Source organism: Mytilus trossulus, chromosome 4, assembly GCF_036588685.1.
Source record: "Mytilus trossulus isolate FHL-02 chromosome 4, PNRI_Mtr1.1.1.hap1, whole genome shotgun sequence".
Classification (NCBI taxonomy): domain Eukaryota; kingdom Metazoa; phylum Mollusca; class Bivalvia; order Mytilida; family Mytilidae; genus Mytilus; species Mytilus trossulus.
The window spans coordinates 33,385,726-33,398,994 of record NC_086376.1 but is presented as its reverse complement, the minus strand read 5'-3'; the positions used below and the strand labels follow the sequence as shown (position 1 = coordinate 33,398,994).

General features: G+C 30.8%; 2 protein-coding genes across 2 annotated transcripts in view; one reads left to right on the top strand and one right to left on the bottom strand.

The window, feature by feature from the left end:
* Positions 1 to 13,269, top strand: part of LOC134716562 (adhesion G-protein coupled receptor V1-like) — a 107,400-nt gene that overhangs the window by 29,894 nt on the left and 64,237 nt on the right. Inside the window, exons 28-33 of the mRNA XM_063579573.1 lie at positions 8,298 to 8,570; positions 9,322 to 9,525; positions 9,961 to 10,084; positions 10,785 to 11,069; positions 11,928 to 12,100; positions 12,681 to 12,945. Coding sequence (XP_063435643.1) covers positions 8,298 to 8,570; positions 9,322 to 9,525; positions 9,961 to 10,084; positions 10,785 to 11,069; positions 11,928 to 12,100; positions 12,681 to 12,945 — 1,324 coding nt within the window. The remainder of the gene's footprint in view (positions 1 to 8,297; positions 8,571 to 9,321; positions 9,526 to 9,960; positions 10,085 to 10,784; positions 11,070 to 11,927; positions 12,101 to 12,680; positions 12,946 to 13,269) is intronic.
* On the bottom strand, positions 929 to 6,038 carry LOC134715153 (asialoglycoprotein receptor 1-like). Its single transcript, XM_063577108.1, has 2 exons — positions 5,130 to 6,038; positions 929 to 1,193 (listed from the first exon to the last, which is right to left on the bottom strand). Exons 1-2 carry the CDS (start codon positions 5,770 to 5,772, stop codon positions 934 to 936), a joined length of 903 nt encoding a protein of 300 aa, XP_063433178.1. The 5' UTR covers positions 5,773 to 6,038; the 3' UTR covers positions 929 to 933.

Below are 13,269 nucleotides of genomic sequence, written 5' to 3'. Positions count from 1 at the left end.
TAACAGTTCTACTGTCAATATGTTTATAAATATATTCAAATGGTGTTTCTTATAAAATATAATCCTGGTGAATGATTTTTGATAGCTTTCCACTATTGTCATAAAATTCTTAACATTGTGTATAAGTTTTATTTCAACTATTTCAAAACATTTTTTTAAAATTTTCTTTCATTTTATATTTGGTCTTGCCAGTCATATGATCTGCTAATGTGTCTACAATAGCCTAATTTTATCAGGGCAATCATATTTCAGGGATTCTCACATTCCAGGCTTGCTGATATTCTTGCTCATAAAGTGTATATCAAAAACAAAAAATCATTATTATATTTACTGTAAACCATCTAATATTTGCTGGCAATTTATTTTTAGCAATTTTTCGTATAAGTTGTCACAAAAATTTTAAAGTTGAATCTTTCTTTAAACCTTCATCAAGTAAATTTGAAAATCATGAAATTAAATCGCTGCAAAGTGGTCTAGAAAGAGCTAAATGTGAAACAAAGTTGTCCATGAAAATAAGTTGGTTTATAGTATATGTTTTCTTGATTCATAAGAGAAGAGTTTATACATGAGCAGGTCCTGACTAGCTATAAAACATGTTTTGTATGCAAGATATTTTTATTTCTTTTGTCAACATATTGTTACTACATTAAGCTTCAATCAAGAAGATCGACAGTTATAGTTGAATTCTAAATATAATTTCAAAATGAATTTTCTTATGCATGGAATATTTTTTTATTTTGCCAAGAACAAGACAATGTGTATTAAAAGCAAAGACTAAATATATAGAATTTTAAAAATAAGTTATCAACAGTAAATCAATTCGTTTTCTAAAACACTTTCTGTCTGTGTGTCCTCAGTTCACTTGGCTTTAAAGTATTGCTGTATTTAACATGGTTTGATATGAAATTGCAATAGAAACAACAAAATATTTTGTCAATAGCCATTATGTCTGTGACACCCAAAGCATGTTTCACAAACAAAGTTAAACTTTGAAGTACAGAGCTCATCATTCCACAGTTGGTCGTCATCACGTCTGAGATACACACAGTTAGAGGAATCATCATCAGGTTGGTTTGAGGCCCATCTGATGAACGTAAAGGGTTTGTTTACAGTTATATCTGTGGCCCACATCCACTGTTTAGTCTTAGATATGAACATACCACTGGTCCACCATCCTTCTACCTTACTGTGGTCTGTAATAGATATAGTAGGTTTGATAATACACTTCATCAGTAAGTTAACATTCTTGGTAATAAAAATTCAGAAAAATATTGCCATGTTTTTATTATTGCGAAAAATGTGACAGGGTTATAATCGCAATAATTTAAACTTGCATTTTTAAATTTTTCGTATGAAGTAAACAGGATTTTTCCTCAATATCACAAAAAATCAAAATGCGTTTTAGTCTTAAATGACAAAATTGCAATAATAAATGCATGCAGTAATTTCTGAATCAACAGTACCCTCTTTAAATAAAGAATTTATTATTATTATTATTATGTTTATACAGGACTTAAGTATACAATAACTTAAGGCAACAGTTGTGTTTGAATGAGTGAATCACATGAACTTCAAAAGGGCCCTGGTTTGAAACTTAACTAAGCATTAAAATATAAGATCTGCTCTAATATTGTTAAACCTATAAACAGTAATGAATTTAAATAATAATGATACACAAATATTCAACATTTTTTCATGAACAAAAAATTGTTAAAATTGAATTACTGAAGATGAGACAAATCAGTCATAAACTCTGATCTCCAGATTTCTAGCAGCCCTCAAAGCATATTATTATATGCATGCATTAAAACTATTTCTAAGCTAAACATTTTATTTTGAATATTTTAAAACTTCTTTCCATTTAGACAATAGTGCTAAGATGGACTATAGAGAATTTATTTTCTTATTTCCTTATGACCATTTTTGACAATCTTTGTGGGAATTGATCTCGAAAGGTATAATATTTAGATAAAAATTATACACTGCAAAAATAATCAGCAATATAAGGTCTATGAAAATAACATTACTGATTGCAATTAAGATAATAATTAATATCAAAGTTGCAAATCAATACCAGTTGAGCAATCCAGGCTATTAGGAGCCTCTTGTTTTATTAGATTTTTGCACACACTGCTAGTGACATGTGTATTTATTTTCAAATTCATTGCAGGTTGAGTCTTTTCATATATATGAATAAATCTGCATTCAATTGAATGGTGAAGCATTTTTGGTTGAGCTTTTTATTCTGTGCTCTGAAGAAAATTAATATTTAAAAATTGTCATTTGAAGAAAAAATGTCGATATCAAAAGTAGATTGCACTTATTTGAACTGTATGGAGTTCCCAGTAGAATTAATTAATCATAATTATATGGTTAAAGTTTGCATGAAACACTTTAAAACATAAATTATTTGGATTAGCTGTGAAAAAAAGACCAGAATTTGTTTTCAGACACTGTCAGAATGGTGGGGTTTCTTATAATATTCAATTATGTTCAAGTCTTTATTTATAAACTTCTCTCTTTGAAGATTAATATTAAATCATTTGATTATTGGAAAAGAAATATTATTAAATGCGTTATTTCTTCAAATTTTATCTGAAGAAGTCGTCAAGTTGAATTTTCACGTGTTATATTGTTGGTGAATTATAAAAGATGAGTGGTTAATGTCACTTTCAGTTTATCAATAGATAGAAGGATGAAATGTTCTACCTCAAGAAATAAATTCAATTCTATTGTCAATTGTATTTTCCATTAAATTATCTTGGTAACATCAATTGAATAGAGTCTCATTTTATTCATTGTATTTTAACATCAAATTATCACTTTAACATAATTTGAATGATTCCACTTTTATTCAATAAACTCTTAAAAGTCTTTTAAATGATGATTTAATGTAGAAAATTACTGTAAGGTTAAATATCCTTGTAAGATAAATATGTATTCTCAGCAATTTTCCAAGTTCTGGCTAGAATTGGTCTGGAATGATTTACCAAGGCCTTTAATTTAGGAAAAATAACTCTTATAGTCATTGTTGAGTTCTAGATGTAACATATGATATACGCTAGGAATTATTTTGAAATAGAATAAATGGAACTTTTCTGTGAAAATGTCTGATATGCTCTAAAGTTAATTTGAATGTTTTTTATATGCATAAAACAGTTCAAACACCCATGAGACCAATCCCTATTATGAACAGATTTTCTATTTCACAAAAAACAATATGAAATTTTATTGTATAGCAATATGATATTTCCCACAGAACGTAACCAAAAGTTAGCGTGCAATAAATTCTAATATTGCACTAGTGCAATAAATCTTTAAAATTCATGACGTCATCAACGTTTAAATCTTAGTTTAAACCAATTTTTACTTTCAAATATTATATTGCTATACAATAAAAAGGTTATTGCATGAATATTGGGGGATATTGTCCCTCGTAGAACATATATTGCACTCTCAAGCTCGTGCAATATAAAATTCTACTTGGGACAATATTCCCCAATATTCCCCAATATTCATGCAATAACCCTATAGTACTGCAAAGAGATTATTTACAAACTATACTTTTTTCTTCCTAATAAACTCAAATGAAAATTTGGATTTCATTTCGTAGTCTCTTTATAAAACTCAGTCAAAGAAATCATTAATGGTTAAAGAATTTTATTACATTGGATTGCCTAAAAAAGGGAATGTTTTTTTCATACATAGTAAAAGCATTACAGTTATTTCTCATTATGATTAAAATAAATGTCAGTTTTAATGTAAGGATATAACAATATGATTTGGAATGCGTGTACATTGATACATGTATATCATATTTAATCAACTGTGAACTCCTTTATTTTCATAGTTCGAGGGGGGTGTAGAAGGGGTCCTGATCCTGAAATCCCAGGTTTAAAAACACGAAACGCCAAGGTCCAGAAATTCGGAAAAAAAAGAATTCCTGGATTCCAACAGGGTCAATCTGGAAATCCTGAGCTTAAAAACACCTGATCCCGAAGTCCCGATAAAGGTTCTATCCCCCCTTATCTTCTTTGATTGAAGATTTTTTTTATTGTTTTTGTGGATATCTAATTTCTTGTTGTTTAGCCCTAATAAAAGCCTATAAAATTGGAACTATTTTGAAATTGTTTTCCTTTACTAGAGAAATCCACATAAATGGTTAACCTATACCAATGAAATTCATGAATGGTTTTCGTGGGTATCAATTTTCAAGTATTGAGAAAGAAGTATATGATTTTGTGGTTCTGCTAAAAGTCTGCATGCAAACCTACATAAAATTTGTACTTATTCGAACATTGAAATTAAGAGATAACTGTATTGTATTTGAAGCTTTAAGGACGTCCATCGGTAGTTTTACTGTTGCAAATTTAGTTTACCTGGCGACGCGGAGGGGATTTGATTGCCTAAAAAAAGGAATGTTTTTTTCATACATAGAAAAGATGTTATGTACTTTGGTCCCTACACTAGGTGACGTCATAGGTATGCTTCCGGCGTCAAACATAAACACCTGGCGTTTTGTGGCTTCTGTGCCGCTTCAGAATGCAAAAAAAGTTGATAAAAAGAAGATTTTTAGGCGCAACAAGTGAGTTTTTTGTTTATTATTGCAGAAATAACATGTCAATACATTCCGAAATTCAAAATGTCGGCTTCCTTAGTTACAGACAAGGAGATAGAGAATTTTACGCTTGCTGTTATCCAATCAGAACAATTGTTACAAAATAATTGCATCAGAATTCTTGGTTTGTCTATACCCACAATTCCTAGAAGATTTGTCTGTCCTGAATTATAATGAATCCACTAATAAAAAATTAAACTCTATTCCCCCTGATCAATGCAATTAATTTCTTCTAAATGATATAGGAAGTTAAAATATTTCTAAAATACATGAAGACTTCTTGCTTTTATAGTGTAACCTGCCTTAACCGACACCTGAGTATTCCAACATCTTGCTTTAACCAACACATTTATGGTCCCAAAATATACCTATCATTGCAGAAAAAAACTGAGTATTCCAACACCTTGCTAAATCTAACATTTTTTCTAGTCTGCAAGTGTGTCAGATAACAAAGGTTACACTGTCGGCACATTTGTTGAGGAAAATGACTGAAAGTTTGTTGCTTACTTACCCTTATGATTTTTTATCATGTATGTCAGTACGTAATGTTCCTGGATTGATTCCAAGGCAACCAGATCACTGCCAAGAGCTGTACAATACTCATTAGCTTCATACCAAGTAGTATTGAAATTAGACAATAAATAACAGGTTTGTAGCTTTCCTACATCAATTAGGTGAAAGTCTTGTGGACACGGGGTTTGAGACGATAAATATCTGACTTCACGTTTGGTATGACCTGGTGCCTCAATGTCTCTTATTTTTTCTTCCATTCTTCTGAAACCTTTTGTTACTTCTTTTGAAAGGTCGTCCATTGATTCTGACAGTTTTTTCTCTAGTCTTCCTATTTTTCTCTTGAGTCTGCTGACTTCAAGATCTGAAACCTGAGATTCCCCAGCAGTAGTTGATCTTTTATATCTTGAATGAAAACTTTTTGAGTTCAAAGTCTTTTCTTCATTTTTATTGTTACTCCATTCCTCAATATTTTCTTTTTGTTTTGGGATTAAGCCATCCTTCTCCAAGATGCTTATTTCATAAGTGAAATTGTTCATTTTGACAAAACATTTTGCTGAATCACTTTTTAATCCATCAATTTTACTTATGAAGACAAACAGAATGAAAGTAATAAAATAAGTTGTCCAGAATTTATCAGACATCTTCTAGTATCAGTATGATCACTTTATTTTATAATTCAGTCATGTAATTTAACATGTTTTCATGCTGCTGTTTTAACTTCAAATGGATTAAATGCACAATTTTAATAATACTTATAAATATGCATACAGAATGTCACTGATCAGCTTCAAAAATGTAAACGATATAATTTTCCTCTCATTTAGACACAATACCGCCTTATGATCAACAAGCTTTTATCAATACCTTAACCAAATGATGTTCTTTTACAATTTTTCACGACCTTTTATTGAATGGCAGGTTTAATACAATATTGACTACAGAATAATAATTGTAACAAAAATTTAATCACTTTGATTTATGGCTAAAGTTATGAATTTTATTCGATTGTTAGTAAGTTGTTTACTGAATTTCAAAGGGAAAATTTAATCCCCAGAAGTTGCTATTTTACATAACTCTTCAGAAAAGCGTGGCTAATCTCGGGACATCCTTTGATAGATATTATATGATGGGCTGATGTGTAAAATTCTAAAATCATTCAACATGTGGGCTATAATATTTGAAATTTATTTAGCAATAATGATTTATGTGACCCTTGATTTATGTAGGAGATTTAGAAAAGAAATTGAGTATAAATTGGTTGGACCAAACAAACAGAGAAAAAAAAAAGCAGAAACAAATATTTTATGTAATGATGCACTTTTAAAGATAATTTTTTTGTTTGTTTCAGTTTGATTGATTTTATCTTTAATTGATGTCCGCATTGCCATCGTTTTCAAAATTAAAAGATTTCTCCTGTTTATTTTTCATGATAATAGATTGTCCTTGGATTTCTAATTAAGTTATGACAGGGAAACTCAACAATTGTTCAAGTTTTATTCAAATGAAGTCAGTTTAATTTATTTGAAGTTTCATGTTTAGATTTAGATTTGAGATTTGTTTGCTTGTATTGAATTTTTGTAAAAATGAAAGAACTTCTGATATAATTCAGATTCTGTCATTATGATAAAATGATCAAGACTCTCATGATTGGATTCAAGTTTTGACTGTTATTTCTTATAAAATCCAAATCAATATAAATCAGGAATTTTAAGTAGATATTCTGATATTTTATTTTTTCAAAACACTTTGAGGGCATATAATAACGTTAAATTACATATGAAAATATATCCAAAAGTAAATTGGTTGTTTTTGCAAAGTTATTAAATTTATGATTAGCATCCAAAATTTGTGAAAATGACTAACATCATCAAATCCCATTTAGTGAATTTGAAAGTATTTCCAAGGAAAATAAACATGTTGGCTGCATAAATGGTTTTTTTTCTATATGCACAAATTATGGGTTAATAAGAAAATTGTCTGCATTAATTTATTACCAATAATTGTATGATTTTACAATACTTTATTCAAAGTCAGCCTGGCAAGAGCATTTAAGGGAATTTCTTATGGCCTTTAAATTAAGGGATACTTTAACAGAAATTAGGACACACATTTTTTAAAAACATACAAACATTGTTTTTAAGTTGACTTTTGTATGTATTCATGACCCTCTTTATGGAATTGAAAGTAAAGTTAAGATAAGTTTCATTTAATATAGGAAATTATTTTTTCACCTCCGGCTTTGAGGTTCGAACATGCAATCTTCCTGCTTTGGGCTAGTGCAGCTTCCCACTGGACCACGGGAGTTCCAGTTTAATACATCGAAATTTTAATACTTAACTCTTTCATAAAGCAACGAAGTGAAAGTAATCAAATAATCAGCCTGTTTACTGTTTTCATTTAGAAATTAAGTCTCGATATAACATAGAATTGTTGTAAAACCCATTATTTTGAGCAAATATACATGTAGGATGATATCATACTTATGCTGCATTTTTTTTCTAGACGTTTACCGGTTTCTTTATTTGAACAAAAGTGTTTTCGACATTTCCATAACCAGGCACATCAGAAACAATGTTCTGTTACATCTATTTCAACTTCCAAAGAAAAAAATTCATGACTCTTTGTCTTTTTTGTCTTTTTTTCAATTAATTTGGAAAGAAATTACCACAAATTGAGAGTGCATTTCAAGTAAATGATTGCGTTGGTACACTTTCAATCACTTTTTTCACTTAAGTACAAGTTTTAATCATACTTTGAATAGTTTCCCTCAAAAATACATGGCGAAGTTAATAAAAAAAAGTCATATTGCCCCTAAAATCAACAGTTTATTTTCCCATACTCGACGGAAATATTAAGTTCAAATAAAAAAAAAACACACGGTTTTTACAGGAGAAAACGTTGTCCGTTAGGGGCGATTTGATACCAAACCGTACTCTGAAGAAGTTTTAGGCACCACTAATCACACAGCTGTGATATAGGGGATTGATTTGAGCCATCAACCACTTCTGTACGTCAACAAATGTCAAAGATTCAATACTTTGCGCAAGTTAGTTACCCAAAAATATAGGCCATCGGTACCAGAGTACCGATGGGAACAGGAAGGGGTTAAGCATCCAACAATCAATCAATATGATCTATAATGCATTGTTGTTGTTTTTTATTTCAGGCTGGTGTTGGGAAGCTAGAATTTAATGATGGTCAGATGTACCACTTCATCAATATAAATATTATGGACAATACTGACCCTGAGGACGATAAAACATTTTATGTTCAGTTACTAAATCCAACAGGGGGAGCCACTCTAGATACAGCATCTACTGTTACTGTGGTGATAAGGGCATCAGATGGGGCTTTTGGGAAATTTCAGTTTAGTGATTCATCCCTCAGTGTAGAAACAAATGAACTTGGAGAATCTGGCTATACATCAGTCTTCTTAAAGGTAAATATCATTATATAGTAAGCTGGTTTACTGTGAAACTTATATTATAGCATATCTTCCTATAAAAATAGAAATAATATATATAATGTAAACCAAGTTATTTTTACGAGCGAATATTTTAGACTTGTATTTTTCCTTATTAAACTACATCAAGTAAATTAGAAAATTGGGAAAACAAATACCTGCAAAGTGGACTAGAAGTAAAGGCGACTGTTAATTTAAAAAATTATCCCTATCACATTCACAGAAAGACATAGAAGTTAACTACCTGTACATGTAATAATTCAAGGAAATCTAAAGGCAATACACCACTTTCGAATTCAACAGTTTTACCACCACTGAACTAAATTTTGTTTTGAGGATTTATCTTTTGGTGGATTTAATTTACTGATGATACTACATATTTTTTGGATCCACCATTTACCTGTCTAACAGATACACAGTGGATTCCATCACATGGCTGTAATATTTATATTATTTATCAGGGATGGGCAAGATTACTGACAAATGTAATCGATTAATAATCGATTACATGAAGGATTTTTTTGCAATCGATTAATAATCGATTACTCAAATTTTAATATGTAATAGATTTCAATCGATTACTTTATCCAAAGTAATTACATTACTTTTCCATTACTGTCAATTACATACTTCAACATTTCAACACAAAATAACATGAGTAAAACACAATTATATTGCTCAACATTTGTATAGTGGAAATTAAGATCTCAACAATAATATTTACAAGGTTGATAGACTGCAGGGCATTATAGGAACATCAACAGTCACCTGGGAAGTGCTCGGAAACCAAGACAATGACATAGTAGATCTAAATGGCATAATAGTGTTCAACCATGGAGACAAAAGTCAGAACTTAGAGGTCAAGGTCAGAGCAGACACTGTTCCAGAATTAGATGAAACATACCAAGTTAAATTAACATCAGTTGAACCGGTAAGTGAAGGTCAAAACAAACAATATATTGTTCCTAATTAAATCAGATGAATATTTGAAATAATGCAAATGATTTTATCTGATGAAAATGAAAGATTTGCTGAGTTTGCTGAAAATTCAGAAACACTTAAAGAAATGAAAGCGACATGATATGAATTTCATGCATCCAAAATGGTTTACTTGATTTACCTTTATCAGTGTACACTCAAAGTCAAATGTTTGAAAGCCTAGGAGGTAAGAACATAGTAACATGACTGTTCACATATTCATGGGTATATTTGATTTTATGTATCCATTTTCTTAATGTCACTTTACCAAATATTTTTTTGAATGTCACCAAAAACTAAATAATTATTGATAGATATTTATTACCACTAAGTAGTTGGATCAATACATTTACTAGAAGGAAAAAAAATGAATTTAATATTTTTGTAGGGAGAACTTGGTGCAGGAGATAAATTAGTATCTGCTGTGACTATTCAGGCCAATGATGATCCATATGGAGAGTTTGTATTTCCCAGTCAACTAAGACCATTACAGGTGGAAGAAAATTATAAAAGTAAATATAAATGTTTCTTTCTATCTGGACTTATGTCAATTAAATTACTGTGCATAATCTATATACTTAAAGCTCCTTCCCATGTAAGTACATATTTTAAATATGAAACTAATAAACTTTTCATTTTAAGAAAATTATTTAAATTTCAAACTGTATACTATTAGGGGGATGTAGCATGAATGCTAATGAGAGTTTAGTATGACGTCCATTATCACTGTACTAGTATACATATTTTTTTGGGGCCAGCTAAAGGACACCTACGGGTGCGGGAATTCACGCTACATTGAAGACCCATTGGTGGCCTTCAGCTGTTGTCTGCTCTATGGTCAGATTGTTGTCGCTTTGACACATTCACCATTTCCTTTCTCAATTTTAATGAGACAACTTTCATCCAGAGACCAAATAATGTGGAAGAAAAGTGTCCTATTAAGGTCAACTTACATATTTCAACAATGAGTATAGAGTTAGTATTATAATGTTGTATATTTTTGATTGTTGGGAATTTTTTTTTTTTTTAACTGGATAAGAGTTGAACTAATGGATATGTATTTTGCATTTTTCTTTTTAGATGATCTTAGATGTGATGTTTAAAATAGTTTGAAACGAGTGAATTATTTTTAAAAAATTTCATTTTAAGTGGACAAAAGGAATTTTACTTTAGAATTCAATATAAGCCATGTTTTGTTTTCTTTTATTTTAGATATAAGTCTGACCATAGAAAGACTTAAAGGCACTTTTGGTACAGTGGATATTTATTATAGAACTCTAGGCCCAGCAGAGCTACATCCACAGGTACCAGTTACAGTAAACAGGGCTGGAGTCAATGATTACAGAGCAGCAGAAGGCATGGTGAGATTTGGACCTACAGAGACACAGAAGACAATAATTGTTACAGTAATGGATGATAGCGACCCAGAAAATGATGAGTCCTTTTATGTTATCCTTATAAATGCCACACTACACACTTCTTCTCAAACAAGAACAGGTATATATTTTAAAAACAAAGATTTTACTAACAAATATTTACTAAAGGACTTTCCAATTATAGAAAATTCTTCTGAGTTCTGTTGGTTTTTATACCCCCGCTTTAAAAAAGGGGGGTATACTGTTTTACCTCTGTCTGTCCATCAGTCCGTCCGTCCGTCTGTCAGTCCGTCCATCAGTCCGTCAGTCAGTCCGTCCCATGAAATTTTCGTCACATTTTTCTCAGGAACTACAATACAAGGATTTCTGAAATTTGGTTTCAGGGTTTATCTAAGTCAGCTATATTGTGTGATGCGTTTTCAGATTGATCACTTGACAACTTCCTGTTTACCGAACACTTGTACGATTTTACACATGTATGATAGCCAAGTTGAAAGTTTTCGTCACATTTTTCTCAGGAACTACAATACAAGGATTTCTGAAATTTGGTTTCAGGGTTTATCTAAGTCAGCTAGACACTTGCATATATTTACATTATTAATATTATCCACTTGCGGTGGGGGTATCATCAGTGAGCAGTAGCTCGCAGTTTACTTTTTTTTTGTAATTTTACTTGACAAGAAAGTAACAATATTCAACAAATCTATGTCTAAATATTCAAATCTAAGAAATCAACATTAAAAGTCTGAAGTTTGATAGACAAATTTAGAACTTGTGATGTTGTATGGAAAAGATGTTACTGAATTGTGAAGGGATTTTCAGATTACACGTACAATGTCAGAGGAAAAAAGTTGAATTTCTGAAATAATATCTGTAAATATTGAGAGTTTATTATCTTTTCTCATTGTCTTTTTGACTAATTGATTGACATCAGTGTGAAGCTGTAGCCTGTGTTATGATTTGTATTATTTATTTTCAGTGTCTAACTCTCCAAGACTTGGACTTCTATCTCAATCTTTAGCTCAGATTATGATAACTAGTAATGACATTGCTAATGGTGCCCTAGAGTTGTCTCCAACTTCTGTCAAAATATTGGAAAGTGCACCAAATGTTGGAGTCAAATTATTAAGAAGAGGAGGCACATTTGGGCAGGTAAAACTTGTTTTTTTCACAACTCAAAGATAAAAAATACCTAATACTATATGATAAATCTTATTTCAGAACATATCTTATAAAAAAGAAGGAAATATCATATTGACATAAGGCAGCAACCATTTGATTTTCGGGGGAGGGCTATGGGTTTTTTTTTCTGTGCAAACTTTTTTTTTCGCCTTTGGCGAAGAACAAATTATTTTATTAGCGACAAACCGAAAACATTTTTTTTATTTCAATTTTAGCATTACATATAGTGGCAGCTGAGGGTGAAACAAACAAATTTTTTTTCTCAGGGTCCAAAACAAATTATTTTTTTCACCAAAACCTGGAAACAAACTTTTTTTTCCAAAAAAAAACCATAGCCCCCCCCCCCCCCCCCCCCCCCCCAGAAAATCAAATGGTTGCTGCCTAATAAGATATCTCAAATGTTAAAAACAAATGAATATGGTGCACCATTTTTAAAGGTTTATGAATACATGTGTTGCTTTGATGTTGTCTCACTAAGTTTGAAGATTACATGAATTTATTATGAGTATTTGAAATTATTAAATGTTTTTGAACTATATATCTATTGCAGGTCAGTGTAAAGTTTCGAGTAGTGAATGGAACAGCTATTGAACATTCCGATTTTGAAACCATTTCTGACACAGCTATTATACCAGATGGCGCCAGTAGTGTTGATCTGCCAATCAGAATAATTGACGACAATCTACCTGAACTTGAGGAAATATTCTATGTTGAACTATTGAATCAGATAACTGGAGGAGGAGTGTTGGGAGCTGAACAGTACAGAGTGGCTGTAATACATATTCTAGCATCAGATGACCCTGAAGGAGCATTTGGTCAGTATAGCTTTAGAAATTTTTATTAAAAGCTTTCATTAGAAAAAACTTACTCCTGGATTCCTGTCGTAGGATTTGGTTCAACAAACATATAGGAGAACTGAAACAATTTGTTGCTCTAGACTTTTTCTCTTTTTGACTTTAATCTATAGCTTAGAATTTTTCAAATGATTATGAATTTTAATATAGATATAAATTATAATCATTTGTCAGGATGTGATGCTCTTCAGAGACAATCATTACTACTATATATAAATAAACTCATCATAGATACCAGGATTGCGCAATTTTGTATTTGCGCCAGACACACATTTTGTCTACAAA